Consider the following 18,971-nt stretch of genomic DNA (forward strand, 5'->3'; position numbering starts at 1 on the left):
GCAGGGTACAAGTTAAGAGTCACAGTGATGGTGTGGAATAACTCAAGAGCTCTTACTTGCAGCTTGAATAAATTTGGAGTACAGGTCAAACGTGATGACTGGAATGGGAAGGTCTCTTAAGTAGAGCTTCAGAGCACCAGCAATGATGTTGATGTCTGCATAGGCACTGGCACTGATGTCCGCCTTCTCACCATCTGTTGATTAAATAAAAACACAAAGTCTACGTCTGATGTGCACCTCTGAACAAAAGCTGCATATTCTCATGCACGTCACAAAATAACAAACGGGGCTATTTCTACACTGTGGTGCAGCTGACACAAGCTTCGCGTTTAAAATATGAACCCGTGAATAAAAACCTCAGAGACGGAGCTCCCTTGGGGGCACAGAACTCGGGTGTGAACAAACCTCGGTCGAAGGAGAGCCTCACGTCCTCTATGTGCTCTGAGAAGCCAGACACTCGGTAGAGGCCTTCGGATTTCATACCTGAAAAAGAAAATGAGGAAGCTTGTCTCTTTTGTCCCATTCTGCGGAGGAAATTTAGACCTCTATTTTTTAAAAAAAAAAGGAATTTCTGATCATTTTAAACTAGTTTGAAGAACGCCTGACTGTGTGAGCTCCTCTCACCTCTCAGCTCTATCTCCTGAATGCACATGTCCACCACCATGGGTCGTGTCGTGTTGTGAGCTTTGACGAGCGTGGTGAGGTCACAGCTGAACACTTTCTTGATCCTGCGCAGGTCCGGCTGGCAGTCGCTGGGAACCAGTTTGGAGCACTGTTTGTGTACATTCAGCCCACAATCTAGACGAACATGAGGGAGATAACCAGAGAGAGAGAGAGAGATTTGCCCCAGACTTGTGATAACACAACCATTTCAGCAGGCTTAAGACATTAAGACGTTTGAAAAGGTTTCCCAGAGTCAGTGATAAACTGCGCTGTCAGACAGCACAGCCGCTGCTAAGCCGTCTCTGTGCACTGCGCCAAAGGTAGATAACAGCGAATGGCGTAGGCGAGGGTTCTTCTTGTAGTTTTAGTCACATGGAGCGTGCTGGACAGCTGGCAAGACCGTGTGTGCTTATGTGTGCGTGTGTGAAGTACGCCTGCTTGTGTGCCACGTGGGTTTTGAAGGAGCCGTACTTGTGGACGGCGGCGTCCGACTGAAATCGTCCATCACAAAGACGTTTTTACCGCCTGAGCGACGTTAACGGTGGACTGGTTATTGGGGTCCTCGCACTCAGACGGAGTGTAGTGAGAGATAAGAAAAAAAAAAATAAAGGCTAGACATGGAGTGAGGGTGGGACAAAGAAGTGTCTCCTGTTTCAAACAGCACATGAGGTGTCTGATGATACCAGTGTTTGCCTCAGGCTTATCAGCATGGCAAATGTCTCAACAACAAACACTCTGTTTGGGGAGAAAGCAGCCGAGTCCACTGATGTGAGCATCAGTTCCATGACGGTCTGTGAACTGAATGAGTCTTGTGACTGTGAAAGCCTCACTGAACTCTAATACGCAAACAATCGCTTAGTTCTCAGGCCATATTTGGTCAGCGATTACAGTACATTCGACCTGCGTTTGACCTGCATTTATCATCATTTACATATTTTACTCGTAGTTATTTCTGTTGACAGAGGAAAAACATAACTTTCACTTGGATGCAAACGCTGTCGGCAAACTGCATCACATGGTCTCTCTCCTGCGCAGTGACCGTTTATGGGAATCAGAAAATAGCGTGTAAAAACATCTCGCTGCCTTTCATTTTGGTTTGACCGCGATTAAACACGGCGTCACTTGTTTTTCCTGAGGAATGTGTTTTGATGAATCACTGACAGGAGGACCTCAACTTGTTTGTCACAGACATAACAGGAAAAATCAGAATAACCATACAACTTGACTAAACCATCAACTGAAAAGGGGTAATCGACAGCAATTATGCAACTGAAACATCTGTGACAGGACAGATCATACACCGCTGATGTAATCCATGAATTGCGCAACATTTTACGTGTAATCCATGACATGCAATGTTGATGCTGGAGAGAATTTCGTTACCTGAGCAGCGGACACCCTGGGCGATGAGGCCCCACATGAAGTTGGCGCAGTACTCGCACCAGTGCGGCCCTCGGAAGGTGTGTACCTGGAGTAAGAAAAGACATGGTTACACACACACACACACACCCAAACCAAAACTTGGACAACTCCCCCTCTGATGCACTGGACAGAGATTACTTTGTGATCCCCAGCTACAGTGGACGGGACCCCACGCCAAATGAGAGCATTTGTATATACAAGGCAGATTAAAGGATTTACTATAATGTGTCTGGCATCTGCTCCCGGGCAATCGGATACATGCAGGCAAGCCCGCAAGTCAAAATAACAGATGTACGCCCACTGTGCCCCCCGAAAAAACACAGATAAGATGGCAAATGGAGCCGCACCTGAAGTGCACGTGCGCACACACACGCGCACCTTCATTGGTGCTTTGAATAGGTAGCGGTAGGCTGATGAGTGAGGAGGGCATGCAGCAGGTGGTGAGTGGACAGTTTTTGTTCTTTTTCAAAGGGGACGCGTACAAGAAGCAGGGGGTCATTATAACCCGTCTGTTAACTGAAACCTAAGATACAATTGCAAGAATGTTGAGGGGCCCAGAGGCAAAGTATCCCTACATTCTCCTTTGTATATTTAAAGACCCATAACCATATTCAACTCTCCACCGACGCCCTTTCATCTCTACAGCACTTTTAAACTCCATAACCGCTTTTACAAACTCAGCATACTGAAGCAAAAATGGATCTAAGAGCTTTAAAATCAATGCTAATCAATGAGCTCTGCTGTTAATGGGCTGCGGTGTAGTGTATCCATTAGTCCCCCCTCAGTACATTTGGGTGTCAGCTGCGTGTGTTCTCATCACAACAACACGCACACACACGCGCGCACACACACACGCACACACACTCCTGTCTATGATGGGACGAGCAAACATCTGAGGGGAAAACACATCTGTAAATGCATCTCTCTCAGGGATGGCTAAACTGCTGAGAAAAAAAAAAAAACCCTGCAGAAAACATTTTTGTCCTAGAAGGAGATAAAAATTGAACAAATATCACGCTCACCTTGAAGTTGTGTATCTTCTCGTAGGAGCACTGCTTCTCCTGCGTGTCTTTCAAGGCACTCCGTCGCACCAGAGGTGAGGAGATCTGTGGACAGGAGGCCAACAGTTTAATAGGCTTCCACAGAAGTGCTCCCTTGCTGCCCAGCTTGACTCCCAGAGCCAGAGCCAGCAGCTCCTGGCGCTTCCTCTCCTGTCTTTTCGCCTTGTGGGTGATCAGCTCTCCTCCCGAGCCTCCTCTGTTTTCTTCAGCCTCCATGCTCGCCTGGTCGGGTTCCCACAGACTCTCTAGCTCCTCTGGGGAAAGATGTGGTGGGGAGACGTGGGTGCTGTGCAGCAGGCGCTGCCGGCAACAGCCCAGCGCAGAGGCGGCAGCTACACTCCACTCCCCTCTGACCCAAGAGGGCGAGTGATGACAGCCAGTGCGGGGCTGACTCTGCATCTGGCGTGACTCCGGTGGTAGCAGCAGCGAGCAAGAAGAGCAGGGGGAGCAGGATTGGTGGTGGGCGGCCTGAGGGCAGGAGTGTGCCTCGCACAATGGCCCTCTTTCACACGCCCAGAAAGGAAAGAGAGAGAGAGAACAGGGTCCTAATAGGGAGGGGCCAGGAGGTTGAGAGTGAGGGCGGTCGGGTGCTGTCAGGACCGCTTCACACAGCTCAGCAGCTCTGTAAAGCAGGATCAATAGTGCAGACGCCCTCTTTATATCACAGAGCACACTCCCATTAGCATGCTGCCTTCCGGACACACTCCACTTCACTTAACTGGAGATAATACCACAGCTCTCAGACAGCACTGGGTCTCCTAAACGGGTCACTCGGCTCCTCAAAGACCCAAGATTCTCCGGCCCGATTGAGCCGAGGAGGCTGCGTCCTTGTAATTCAAACAGACCTCGACCTCCAGCTATGTCAGTCGGCTGGTGGAATTCCCCGCACAGTCGTCCAGACTGGATCTTCCAGACACTCCGACTGCACACTACTCTCCCGCCAATCACAGTCACTTGTCTCGGAGGACAGAGAGCCAGACCATCAACTGGGATTGGGAGGGATTACTGCCATAATCCTTACACAGGGAATAATCCCGTAGTGCCCAAATCTAAATAAAATCCCACAGGAAGCTCATTTGAAGGTCTGCAGCCATATAGTGAGTTACCAGTGGGGGGCTGTTGCTATGTTCATGCTGAATTTGTCCTTATTAGCTCTGCGTGTAAACAACTAGTAAACAGCACCGCATGGCTGACTGCTTTTCTAATTAATCAAGACGCTCTGATCCGAGGAGCACGGCACTGACAGCAGGGCTATCCACATGCCAAAACCCCCAAATATCTGCACCATTTTATGTCAGGCAGCGCTTCTACGCAACATGCGAACACATCATAGAAAACAAGGTTCAACTGATTCATTAGACAGGAAGGGAAGGTCAGAAAGCCAGTAAGCACTGGATTTGTGATGATAAAGTGCTGGAGCAAAAGCAGAGCGATGAAGCAGGGAGCAGAGGACCCAGAGGGCAACTGCAAAGCTGAGATAAAATGAAAGGATTGGCAGCTCGCACACACAGAAGCAGAGTAAAGAAACTGCCACAGGCTTTTTGTGTACCAGCTATTTCTTTTTGTCTCCGGTGTCTGGGGGCAAAAGTTAACTGGCTGATAGCCACGAGAGTGACACGACAGGTGAAGATATTTGCCATTGTGGCCGACATTCTTTAAAAAGACCTACACATACCATACCATGCATCTCAGCTCTACAGCTAAGTCTGAGGGGCCAGATGAGGAATAGACCCCTTGGAGATATTTTAGCCTCCCGACGTTGGGAGGTTGGGAGGGAGGGTGAGGCCTGCATGGGCTCTTTTGTCTGCAGGCAGATGGCTTCTTGTCCCCTAAAGAAGAGGTTTGGAAGAAAGGACACAAAAGGTGGTCACACAACAAGCTCCGCACTTCTTTTCACTGGCTCTGGCTCTTTTATTCCCGCAAGGCTTTGTGAAAGCACAGCTGAGCGGAGCCTGTTGTGAGGGAGTACATGGACTCTTGGGCTAACAGCACTGTGGGGACTGACACAGCGACGACAGCAGGATACATCTAGTCACATCCTCGACAAAGCAGCCCTCACAGCATCGCGAACAAAAAGAAAAACACACATACTGTGAAGGGTGAAGATGTCAGCCATTATTCAAAACGGGAAGAAATTACCACTCTCTTGTCTTGAACGGGAACACTGAAAATTGATCTATTTGTCTGTTTCTGAAAGTAAATAAGCACTTCTCAAAGTCTTACAGGGAGCATTTTTCTTCGTTTTACTACCAAAAGACGTACACAGGCAGTGTTTACATCTTTATAGCACAAAACTGTTCAGAGAGAACAGGTAATTATCCTCACAAACAACACAACAATTTATATGGAAATCTTTCCAGGGCATGTGAGGCAAACCAACCCGTCGAGAGCCCCACTGAGATTCAACCAGTGTGGTGAGTGTCAGGAGGAATGTGGTGGAGGTTCTGGCCACTGAGCAGATTCCTGTACATGCAAAGAGAAGGATGTTGGTCTACAGGTCGAGTCAGTACCCCCCCGCCATCGTCTGGGAGCATTTTAATCACGCAAGAATTTGCAGCCGAGGCAATATGTTAGCATCAACCTGACACCGAGTAAATATGAGTCACTGTTGGCTATACAGTGAGGCTACTGTGGCTGAAAGGCCTCAGGGTGTGGCTGTGAAAGTGGTAAACACCAAGTTCAAAAAGCAACCGCAGATTTCGAGCCATCCGGCCGGGTCTCTGCTTCTTGGACATGTTGTATTCCAGCAGACAGAAAACATTTCTCTCCCTCCGCGCCGTCTCCAGAAGGAAATGACTGGCAGGTGGTTTTCAAACACCCTGTGTCAAAGCCTGCCATCATCACAGCTGTCACTGACTCAGATCCTGGGGTATAGAATTTGGCAGAAGGAATATGAAATCAGTTTTTTTTACAAAAAAGCGAGATAACTGACAAAGTGACATTTAGAGCTGGGGACGTGCTCCAGATTTACCTGCCAAGATGGAGGTTAATTGAAGTCTGCAGTCCGCAAAATTTCAAACGTCATGGCTGCAAATCAAACAGAGTGCTACAGCACTTGACACTGTTCAATAAAGCACTGTGTGTTAAGCAAATATAAGTTAGCCCCCATGAGGAAGCAGCTCTCTCCTAGAGGCATGTGTATGAAACAGTATACTGTATGAAACTGCTATATGTCAATAGACTACTGACTGACCGGTGGCCATTAGGTCAAAAATGCTGCATCAATGGCTCCTGTCTTGGGTTACAAAGAGCAAACTGAAGACTGATGATATCTGCAACTGATGCTCCGACTGACAGGGCCGTCTTGTGTCTGACTGACTGTGTGACAATCTAAAGGTCAAAATTTCAAAGACAAAGTGTCACCAAAGCCATAAATCTGATCTTAAACAAATAAAAGGTGCTACTCATGAACTACATGCTCCATGAAGAAGATGAGGCAAAGAAATGTCTGTAATTAACAGCTGGCTAGTGGGTTTAAAGCATGCTCTCTTTGTAAAAACACCAAGATTACAAAAAATTAAAAAAATTATTGTCAGATTTTTTTTTCAAATTTCTGACAGTCCTTGAACAAATAACGTTGGGTGTATGTGCAGCATCTGGAGCCAACAAGTGCTACCAATATTGGAAAAAATGGGAGGGGGGCTTTTATTCCAATATTGTTAACACTTGTGGGGACTTGTAGAAAATATTGCATATATGAATGAATGTACATAACTAAACATAAATAACTTCTTTTTTCAATTCATTCAAATAAATCATATTTGTGTATTTTTGCATGACACTGAACAAAAGTCATTAGCATTTGTTATTAACAACCGCCTGAAGGGTTTGAATGGCATCATAGCCAGAAACTGTGCAAAAGAAACTGTTGTCGAATATTCAAATTTCTGATGGACTCTGAGAAAATGATGCGGAGCAAATGCTTCCGTCATGAATATATAATAAACATTATATTTTGCACTGCTTAGCACACCTCGGATGCCTTGAATTACTGGGCTGGGACCAACAGTCATGTGACCAGATTTCAGAGAAATGTCATGTGGGTTGCAGGCTGTGTTTACTCAGAGAAGAGATGTAGAGATAGTAAAACTGTATTTATAAGATGCAGAGCCCCGCCTTTCATTCCATTATTGGTAGTACCAGAGGGCAATTGGAAAAAGGTTGGGTAAATGGGTTTTATTTTTTATTTTTTTATGATTTACAGAATCATGACTGTGTTTACCTGCACAAAAGACATCTTAGAGGTCCCCTTAAGTCATGCTTGTGCTGTTTCGATAGAGGTTCAGTACCTTTATAATGCAATGAACGATGAGCCCAGAGTGAGAAAAACTATGTGCTGCTCTGAGGGTTAAAAAGAGCTTGTGTGACTAAAGAGCTGTCACCAAGTCCACATGAGGGAGGAAACAAGATAAGATTGCCCCCTAGTGGAAAGATAGTTGCGATTCTTCTCCAGTTAGTAAACACACATTCCTTATTGATATGGTAAATCATTCACAGACTTTAACGCGACAACAGAGCACGAGTGCCAACGAACACAACGAGCAATTTGTCTCACCCAAGATCAGTGTGTCTGATATGCATGGCAGGCAGAGCAAAGTCCCAGTCCCCTCGGTCATCATTACCTTTCAGAGGACGCAACAAAGCATGGCAGCAGTGAACACACCCAGGGGCTACAGAGATAATGTACATCTCACTCACAGGACAAAGTGTCCTCACTGTAGCTCTCTAATCCTACTGGAAGTGTTCGGCAGCGTGGAAGTAGATCAAAATCGCGGTGTTATAGCGAGTCTGTCACAGAGCCCAGGGAAATGTACCAGATAATTTACACATGCTGAGAGGATGAAACTACTGAAAGCTTCCTAAATGAGATCTATTGCTTTAGAAGCATGACTGTGGCTCATTATGACAATTAGGACTGTGGGTTACTGAGGTCTTTTGTGATCAAGAAACTTTGATCACAAAATGAAAAGTCAAGTTCTCTGACATTCTTTTTCGACATTTTTTTTCCCTACGGAGCACTCTGGAATAACCATCCTCATTAATAGCACGTCATAAGAGGTCAGCTTTTGTAGCAGGGTTCCCCTCCAGAAGATGATAGCGAAAGAGTGCAAATACCTTATTATTACTTAAAGATACATCTTTGATTTTGGTGTCAGAACGACTGACCAAACTAAAGATGTTACATTTAAAGATGTAGCTTTTGGGATATATGCTTGGATACCACTCTCATGGAGCTTGCCTGGCAACCTCAACAAAAAAATACCACAATTTTACACTTGGTCGTTCATACAGATTAAACAAATCAGATTCAGCGTGTAGACTGGTGATCTCTAGAAGTGATTGTCAGTGTATTGTGTTCCCTTAGTTTTGACATCTAGGCAAGTGGTTTCCCTGTTTCCATTCTTTGCTATGTTAAGCTAACCAGCTGCTGGTGGTAGCTTCATGTCTAACCTACAAGTGTAAATCCACCATGATGTCACCCATCAGTTTGTGGACTACTGTTTTGAGCAAGAGCACCCGACTTTGAAGGCAACTTGACAAAGTGGCCGAACCATGTAATTACATCTTCATAAGAGGCGCAGAGGCCCAGAAAGACTTTTTCCCATAAGCTGACGTCGAGGAAGAAGTGGCTGTAAAACTGTGGATACATGTTTTTGAGAGTCACATCCCTCGAGAAAAATGTCTCGTTTCACTATCATAATTAGATCCATTCAATCTGATAATGTTTGGAAAGTTTAGAAAGGCCGCATAATTAAATCGTTTCATTCCTGTTCAAGTTAGCCAGGAGCGAAGTACCAGAAGTTATCTGGCTCAGCTGGCAGAGGTTTCACAATGCAGAAGATCTGGGTAATTTTGTACCTGGGAGGTTGCACAATTCTGGCTTTATGTGCCATTGAGCAGCTCTCATAGGAATGAATGGTGCTTCACCTCCAGCCCTGGACAGACATGAAAGTATTGATCTACTTGATCTCACAAATTTCTTTCTACCTGTTTAGCGATTCATTGAATTACTGTTTTTCAGCTCTAGATATCGCTTAACTTTGTATCTTTCTCAGTCTTTCTTCCCTCTCCACTGTCTACCACCCCCACTAAAGTACAGTGCCATTAAAGTCAACTTAAAATACATTAAATTATACACTCCACACTCCTCCGTTCTGGTGAAATGAACAGTCATAAAACTCACCCTTTCATCCCTCTGGAAGGTGACTCTGCGTGGTTCTGTGCGTCCCCGGCTCAGCCTGTGCACCATCTTGTCCTTGAGCAACGAAGTGTAACCAAGATGCTCGTAGATGGGGTTCGTGGTCATTTTGGCAATGTACTCAGCCGCCTTGGTCTCGATGTAGAGAGTGATGAGGGCGTCCGTCACGAGGTCGTGGACCGACTCGAACCTCTTCTCCCCGACAAAGTGCTTCCCGTCATAGAACAATCGGTAGTTGAGGGTCTGGTGACCAAACCTGGGTTGAGAAACGTGGTTGAGGAAGTGAAGTTGACGTTGAATCAGTTGAGTGGATGAATTAAAAGTGAAAAAGGTGGGCAAGGGGCGAAGGCTGGGCCCATGATCAGGGGCCGACCTTTCAGAGATTCTGCGCTGCATGCTGATGGTGTTGATACCTTAAGGCCAAGGTGTGTGTCCCTGGCTGTCTTTGGCTCTCCCTGATTAGGTAAGCACCTTCTGCTCCCGCCAGCAGCTCATCTGCATATTCTCGAGGGATCATGCCATGAAATCTGAAAAAAAAGTCGATGTCAAAGTCATTTTATCCTCAAATATACTGGGATCACAGTTTGCATGTTAAGAAACATACATGTACATAAAATATTCATCTGTCTGCTTACACCTTAAAGGGACATTTCACCAAACGTACAGACAAACTTTTGGCCTGCCAAAACTGAAGCCTTTCATGGTAGGTAATAATTAGGAGATACATGTTGATTTTTATCCCATGAATATGACTTTTAACAAAATTTTAACTTTTAATTATGTTATATTTATGACTTTATCTTATACATCTGACTTTTATCTCAATTTTGGCTTTTTTATCTGATAATTATGACTTAGGATGGGATATTTTACATTTATGGAATATTATTTTATTCATTTTTTTATTTTTTAACTGGCAGAAATGGGCTTCCATACCCATACCTATTGTATTTTAAAGATACAAAAATGGTCCATGGATACAAAGTTTCCTTAGTTGACTGGATTAAGGGATCTTTCATGTTTAAAGAGCATTTTAACTCAGAAAATATAAAACAGCACAATCATGAGCCTATTTTTTCCACTAAAACATCTGTCTGTTTAGGTGTGAGTTGCCAAGATTTGGGGATATTGGCTTTTTGTTATCATAGTGGAACTAGATGACACTCAACAGCAATGTCTCTTTCTACAAATCATGACTAAGTTACTCAAGATAATCCATAGACCATGTTGTGAGCAGTTTCATGTTATTTCTTTTCTAATGTCACAGCTCAACCAAAGGAAGATGCGAATATATGTTTACATCCCGTGCTGCCATGGATCCAGTTCACGGTCAGTAATGTAGTTGTGATTTCTGGCAAGAGACATTGCTGTTGAGTTTTGTTCATTCTTTTAGACTTTGAACACCACAAGCTGAGCGCCATCTACTTCTGATTTATTTGAGAAAAAGCAGACAAGGGCCAATACCTCCAAAACAATCGAGATGTATAAATAGCCCAACAGGTAAGATGAAAAATGGGGGTACGTCCCTTTAAGGAGCTCTTACCAAACACACACACCCATAAAAACTCATCCACTTAATTAAATCTGAACCACATCTGATGCAAGGCAGTAATGAAACGGAATAAAAGCCATTCCCCGCACAGTAATGTCTGAAAAAAAGGCAAACAAATGATGACTAATCAAGTTACACTCACTCTCTGCCGTAGTATTTGGGTCTGCTCTCCATCTGCAAAACCAGAAGAGGACATATTGGCTGGAGCACTATAATATGAAAGCTCAATTAAAGTGGCTTGGCGAATTGTTCTTACAGCCTGCGTGAAAGATAAAGGACTCTACACCGCAGGACAGATTAGCTCCATCTGTGCCCCCGCGTCTATTCGCAGCTACCAAACCAGAGAGCCAAATCACAGAGTGTGGAGACGAAGTACAGCCGGTGCCAGAAAACAGCTGGTGATAGATGACCAGCTGCAGAGAATTAATATTTTGTGTGTTACTGTGTCACGCCACAGTGTGTGTGCTGCGTCTGCACTACAAATGTTCCAAGGGATATGCCTAAAATAAACATCCCTTATCTGGTATCTGACAGTTTTTTTAAACAGTGCTGTCACTGTGAATCACTCCGGATGAAAGATGAACGGTTTAGGAACATTTTTATTATCCAGACCCTCTCACCGCGCACCTTTACGGATGACAGACTTTTAAAATGCACAGTTATGATCAGAATGGATTTGGTAATATGTCAAACATCATTTTTGGTGCTTTGAATTAATGGGCAGCCACTAATCTCACTGAGCCAGCCCACAGCTCTCACTTTGCTCATCAGAGCGTGGCAAGACTCAAAATAGGATGAGACATGCATCATTTCTGGGAGGCTGTACAATAGGAGATTGACAGTTCGCTCAGTGAGGGCAGGAACAAGTAGAGTAACTTGTCTCAGTAGCTTTAATCATGTAGATGAGAGAGTGAAGTCTTCGCCATTTATCCAAAGTGTTTATGCTGCTTGCACTTACTAAATGTGATACTGCTCTTGCTGTACATTTTTCAAGTTTGTCTTATAACAACAGTCAGGTGCCCACATGGACATGTTTTTTTTTACCCGACCTCCCTGCAGCTGCCTGAATGAACAGACAAACCAGCTGTGATGCCAATCACTGGCGCTAGTTTGAAGAAGACAGAAAAACATAACAAAAACCAAACACCAAAATACTTTTCAAAATAAATCTAAGGCTAAGAATGAAGCATGCAGTTAGAGGATCACGTTCAATTTTCTGACTCTAGTGCACCGCTGAGTATAAACAGTTCTAAACTCATGAGGTGTGGGAGTTTCAGGAGGCAGCCAGTCGCTCTCCATAGGTTACTGATTGGTCTGGTTTCAGGCTGCCAGGCTCGATCATTACTCGGTGAATGTTTTCCAGAGTGAAAACAGAGTTTGACAAGATGCAAACTCTAGCCTTCAAAAAGAAATGAATAGGGCCAACAGGTGGCTCAGTTTGCTTAAGTGCCTAAACACATGTGAAAAAGAAAGAAAGAAAGAAAGAAAGAAAGAAAGAAAGAAAGAAAGAAAGAAAGAAAGAAAGAAAGAAAGAAAGAAAGAAAGAGAGAAAGAAAGAAAGAAAGAAAGAAAGCCTTTATCTTTGGTGAAGCACACTGTATCGGATATGTGACATTCTATCATTATCAACATGATGATATGTTGTGCCTGTGCATTGTGTATTTAAATGTGTAAGCTGTGCGTAAGATATAGCCTGATGAAAATGGGACAGGAGAGGCAAAGTGAGAGGTATCAGCAGCAGGCAAAAACAGCGTGTTGAGCCGGGTATTTTTCTCATCTTACTCTGTGAATTGAGGATTTATTTCGACCAAAAAGAGGTGACTGTGGAAAGACAAACCAAGAACGTCTTGGTTAGCTTCATTTAGTCTATGTCGAGTTTGAATGAAGCGTGTTTTATGACAAGTTAATGAGGCAGTTAGAGGGTAACTCCACCAAATTTACACATTAAAGTGTGTTTACTGGTAGTATAAAACCTGCTGTGGCTCCAGAGGAAACTGCATGAAATCTGATAGATTTCCTCCAGTGATGTCTAAATTGCATTGTGGGTAATGTAGGCATTAAGTTTTGATAAGAAGCCCACTGGTCTAACATTGCACCTCCCCATAACACTGTTGTGGACATTTGTAGAAACAAATGATCAGAGTCAGTACAGCAGAACCAGACATATCACATTCCACCGATTCTTCTTCCTTTTTCAAAACCTGACACCTTCATTCCCCACAATGCAACTTCGCCACAGATTGACATCACTGTTGGCAATTTATCAGATTATGTGCAGCTTCCTCTGGAGCCACGAAAGGTTTTAAAATACTTTTCTCATATATGCGGTAGTACTTCCAACGACCTGTAAACACACTTTAATGACTAAAATTGGTGGAGTTCCCCTTTAAAATCTTTGTTCAGAACTTGCCATTTTTAAATCTCCCAGATGAAACTACAGGGAGCTAATATATTATCACCATATTATCACCTGAGAGGTACAAGGTGGTATTCGGAGACAGGCAGGGGCTAGCTGGTTAGAATGCTAACTTCAGTTTCTTTGACATAACGTCAACACTGTCGTTCTTCACACTGCTGATTGTCAGTTTTTACAATTTTCATTCCAGCCGTATCTTGCAAATCGCCCCTTTAATTCCAAACACAAACAGTCATTTATGCTGAGTGATTAGTTGACTAATCCTATGAGTCTTTTGACAAAACTAATCACTGACTATGCAAATAACCCATAAATAGTTTAGATAATATTGAAGGGAAATACAGAACAGCTGCTACTTCCAGCTTCCCAGCTGTGAGGAATCACAGCGTGTCTCTGTCGGCTTGTTTTTTCAAACCAAACGGTTAGTAAAAACATGAAGCTAATCATTTCATCCCATCAACAGTAGCCTATTGTATCCAGATTTACAGATGTACTGACCTCCTGAGGACATGTGATCCTCTTTGGTCTCGGGGCTTCCTGCTGTAGCTGGTACACTGTTAGAGAAACACATGGATGTAAGTGAGGGCTCTCTGAGCTTTCTGCACAGCTCAGTGCAAGTTATAATAACATGCATGTTGTAGATTCATCACCAAAATAACAACCTCAATGCACGCTTACTGTAAGATGAGGGAAACTAAATGATGCAGTGCAGCCTTCATACACTGGACTTCACTTAACAGCCTTCATCTGACCGCAGCTCTGACTGAGAGCAAAGGTAACACGGTACAAGAGGAGCCATTAAGCTTATACGTCTGCGAGGCCAAGCAGTTAGTGGTTTACATGACAGGCGCCATATATCTGAAGTCCATTTGTGTGAATTAAGACCGGTTTTGTACTTACCTTACGTGTGCACAACATTCCTGCGCTTCTAAATATACACATACAAGCGTCTCTGTAGTAGACAAGTTCGCCGTGTTTTGGAGGAGCCTCGAAGTAAATCAGTGGAGCAAAGTGGTAATGGAATTGAGGGATTTGCGGCAGGGCAGAGTAATCACCACAAACACCTCAGCAGCCTCGCAGAATCTCTACATTGCAATTAGCGATTAAAAAAGTGGGAGCAGCCAAAATACTGCTGCAGTTTCCCGCAGAATGGGATGTCTGTCAGGTGGTAGATATATTACCACAACAGAAGAATCAGCAGCTGAGTGTGGTTCCTCTCTTCATAACCAATTTATAATCCTTCATGTGTCTCGAACTGGAGTTTCTCTGTCACTAGACAAACATTTCCAAACCAGACTCCATTTAAAAAAAATCCTCTAATAGTAAGAGAATAACAGTCCTCACTGCTCAGTACTGTAATGCACTTGCTCCTATATGCATGTTTGGCAAACAACCTTGCGAGATGTGGATGAGAGCCGAAGACTACACCAGTGGCCTCATTTCTCAGGCGAGGAAATCGCTGTGTGAGGTTGAGCTAAGTCTTCGCTGCAGCAGATTCTCCAGGCAGGGGAAGGAAGACTCCTGACTGTGAATGTTCATGTTTTGTCAGGCCGTCTTAAGCCAACCAGCAAGATCTGGACATCATCCATTCCCTGTGACACAGTGAGCTCTAAAAATACCTTAGCAGAGGACCAGTGGAGTCAGGAGGAGACTTGGAAAATTATACAGAGGAGACATTTAATTGAAGGAAAATGAATAGAAAAACTAAACTGTAATTGCTTAAACTGACACAGTTTTCTGGCTGAAATGATGTGTGCTCTGCTGCCGCTCACATATAATCCTGAGGACCCATTTCCTCCCACATGGCAAACACATTGTATAATGAGGTGGGTGTTCTGAGGACCCCATTTCAGCTGAGCCTCTTTGCAGGTAGAAAATCTTATTTTCCCTGGTGACGGTAACCTATTTTACTCAGAGATCAGCGCTCGCCTGCTTTGCATCTGTGCACGCGTGAATGTACTGTGTGGGCGAGCGTGTTTGAGCTTGTGCCTTTTGTGCATTTTGGAACCTAACTGTGCTATGTACATCAAAAACCCAATTCTTCCAAATAGAGGAAAAAAATGGGTCTTTGTTATTCATAGATCAAAAGATATTTGCAGTTTTAGGGGTTAGGGGTTAGGGTTTAAGGAAACACATTGAAAGGTCAGACATGGGTTGAAGTGTTAATAATCGGCAAATGAAATGAATTCATTACTCACAGTAGGACTTCCATATAGGTGGTTGGTAATCCTCAGGGTCTGTAAAACAAAAATAAGGCAGGTTTCAGTTAGGAGCTCATAGTTTTGTGGCCGATTTTTCTCATTAAAAATGTCTCTTTCCCAGTGGACTGACTGTGAGCCCCTTCAGCGTGGTGATGTCACCGCTGTTTATCTCTCCACTTTAATTATGCATATGGCTTCACACTGTGCATCTGCCTCTTGAGATGCACCAGTGAATACACTTCTAATCAGTGTCCCCCCCGCTTCAAGGACAGTCGATACAGATGTCGGCTTGTTCCGCTAAACATCGTGACGCCACAGACCGGATCTATATCACCTGGCGGCGGGGTCCCGAAAAACATGACACCTCCAATCGGAAATAAGAGTGCAAAACACACCAATCACGATTAATGCAAGTAAATACAATTTAGACCTCGCCACCCACAGCACGGCTACTGCTGGGAGAAATGAGGTGGCTGATTTATGATTATGCGAACACATTCCTGCAATATGTGATGGAGTGTGTGCTGTTATATTAGCTTGAAAAGAGCTGGAGAGGTGATGAAGTGAAATGCCCCGCAGCAGCTGATAATTTACTGTAGTACCTACTGGGTAAAGTAATGACTCGCAATAAAACGCGCCGCTAAATGAGACAAAAATGTGGCAAAAATTTGCGCCTGAACTACAGTGCCAGCGATGTCGTAAAATGTCCTCGTTATGACGTGAATGATGCCGCGTGTTTTTTACTCATAATGTCACAACGACACACATCTCACATTGCAGCACCTCCGCATGCTGAGGCCGGCCAGGAGATGTGGCCAAGCGCTTTGGATACGACACAAAATTGAACCTGGATTGAGACGCCCTGAGAGATCATCATACCGCTGGCTGATAATGGCTTTAAAATAATACTGTAACATTCTCAAGCAATATCTGAATTTTTTTTAAATCTACCTTAATAAGCATTTTGATATCGATTTTGCCAGAACATTGTATGGATGACTACTGGTACTTTCACTAAATGTTAACACAATGAGATGTTTTATGCATCAATAATCGTCAGTAATGTAGATATAATGACTATGTGGGTAAAGACCATAATTAGAAGTTAGAAAAGCCTTGCAAGTTCAGGAAATGTAATCACTTAGCAGTCTTTAAAGACCACAAAAAGACAACACTTACAGCAATCACAATATAACGATATACTGATGTGATCCAGACCAGGACCATCACTCCCTCATGTTTTACAATCTACATGCAACTGTGAGCACTTCATCACTGTTGATTATCGCTCTGTTACGTTTATGCATATGACTTCACACTGTGCATCTGCGTCCCGAGAAGCACTTATGTTTAACAAATCTACATCTGTCTGTGATTTTGTATATTTTTGTGTAATTGTTCCATCCTCTTCCAGGTCGCCACCGTGGAGGAGAGGCTGTGTGGCACCAGCTGCCGCTTGGCAACACAACAAGTTGCGCTGTTTTCCTCCTGCATCCACATTCTTCACATAGAATTTATAATCTATAATGTATAAAACATTTTTCGGCCTTGTGATCTTTCTATTCTGTGACTCTGTTGGTCTGTTATGTAGCCAACACCCGACATCTATTGCATGTCTGGCCAGGGAGTACGATCGTTCCTCTGTGGCTCTTCCTGAGGTTTCTCTCATTTTTTTCCCCCTTACATGAATTGAGGGTCTAAGGACGGAGGGTCTAAGGGCGGAGGGTCTAAGGGCGGAGGGTCTAACGACGAAGGCTTTCATACACTGCAAGGATTGTAAAGGCCCCTGAAGCAATGTGACTCATGATCATGGGCTGTATAAATGAAATTGAGCTGACTTCGCTTGACCTTGTCTTGAGAAGTTTCATGTCAAGCTACAATTCAAAAGGTCAATTACAAACAATCCAAAATAACAGTGCTTCTGTAGTATCTTACAAACAGAGCTATGGTTAGATTAAAGGTACAATATGTAAAAATGTAAGTTGAAAACATTCAAGAATTAAATAAATTACTTATAGAATGTGAAAAAATATTATGAATATAACATATTTATCATAATATATATTTACTATAATATATTTGACTTAATGATGTATATATACTGTGCTGCAGAGATATCTACTGAAATTAGCATTCTGCATTCTGCTAACCTGCTAGCCCAGCCTTGTCCTGGTCCAAAGACCACTGCTAACACCAACACTCCTCCAGTGCCCTGACTTTCCTACTAGCTGTACAGCTAACTGAGCTAAAGGGCAGCTACAGTTAGCTGCAGTTAGCGGTTCCTATGGTGATATGATGCCCCAAACAGTTTTGAGTCTGAATTCGACTGGTGGCCCGTTCTAACACACATTGCACCTTCATTTTGAAGATATGAACTATTAGAAGAGGGGTGACTGATGAGTTATAATAAGAAAAATAAAATCTTACATAGTTAATGATATCATATGTACCATTTCTGGGTTAAAAGGTCTAAAAATGACTTGACCTTTGTGACATATCCTGTTAAGTTGTGCACTTATCCAAAATGTTTTAAACAATGTTCAAACTCAGGAAATTGTATTATTTCATTCAAGTAACAATGTGTTTCATTTGGTCTCCTGTCGCTTCAGAGAAACATCTGATGACACGTCTGTGAGGAGGGACATTTCATCCTCAGTGGAGCAGCAGATATTATACGCTGTGTGTTTAAAAGTCACCGTCCTGCATGTTCGGTATGCCGAGCACAATGTTCAGTCTCAGGTATCCAGTATTAAGCATGGTGGTCTACAGCTATCACAGAGCCAGATGATACATTCCAATGTGCACCACGGCTGCCACGACAATCAATGATTCATCTGCCTCTCAGGTCTTTAGTGTAATATCTCTCAGTAAATTCCCAGCAACACTGCTGCTGAACGACTCAATCGACTGCGTGAATAATGAATCATGTCGGTCCAGAAGATACATGTTGCTCATTTAAAACATTCCTCCGTGCTCATCTGGGGATTAGTGCCACACCCCTCAGGCAAGAGATGAAACACACCTGAGAGAGGTGTGAGGACCAGTGAGCACTTGTTGGATGTGGGCACCGAGGTGCAGGCTGCGGTATTGTGAAATACAAATCAAATCAAATCATCATAGTTAAAAGTGCAGCACAAGTTCCCTTGCAGTGCATAAAATACTCTGTGCTCTGTACATTCTGCTGCTATTCTGCTGCCATATGTGTTTATCTGACGGGACATGAAGAGGAGACAGATTCCTTCACGCTGAGATCTCTGCTCACTGCAGCATCAGTTTGACTGGAGGCTCTTTGCACTATTATCAGACGCACCAAAAAGCTCATCATTACTCCTCATCATAATAGCACACTTACTTCGGAGGGAGCAGAATTAATTACACAGGAGAGACAAGATAGGTGCATGTGATCATCTGCTGAATAATTATGTAAATGATGATGAAGCAGCTCGACCGAGAAGTG

General features: G+C 43.6%; 1 protein-coding gene across 1 annotated transcript in view; it reads right to left on the minus strand.

The window, feature by feature from the left end:
- The window catches only part of chn2 (chimerin 2), a 29,657-nt gene that overhangs the window by 2,042 nt on the left and 8,644 nt on the right, over positions 1-18,971 (minus strand). Inside the window, exons 4-13 of the mRNA XM_037073144.1 lie at positions 15,512-15,550; positions 13,812-13,867; positions 11,040-11,071; positions 9,759-9,872; positions 9,331-9,601; positions 3,108-3,191; positions 2,047-2,131; positions 625-798; positions 406-483; positions 57-194 (exon numbers count right to left, since the gene is read on the minus strand). Coding sequence (XP_036929039.1) covers positions 57-194; positions 406-483; positions 625-798; positions 2,047-2,131; positions 3,108-3,191; positions 9,331-9,601; positions 9,759-9,872; positions 11,040-11,071; positions 13,812-13,867; positions 15,512-15,550 — 1,071 coding nt within the window. The remainder of the gene's footprint in view (positions 1-56; positions 195-405; positions 484-624; positions 799-2,046; positions 2,132-3,107; positions 3,192-9,330; positions 9,602-9,758; positions 9,873-11,039; positions 11,072-13,811; positions 13,868-15,511; positions 15,551-18,971) is intronic.

The sequence above is a fragment of the Acanthopagrus latus genome, chromosome 17 (assembly GCF_904848185.1).
Source record: "Acanthopagrus latus isolate v.2019 chromosome 17, fAcaLat1.1, whole genome shotgun sequence".
In the NCBI taxonomy this organism is placed as follows: domain Eukaryota; kingdom Metazoa; phylum Chordata; class Actinopteri; order Spariformes; family Sparidae; genus Acanthopagrus; species Acanthopagrus latus.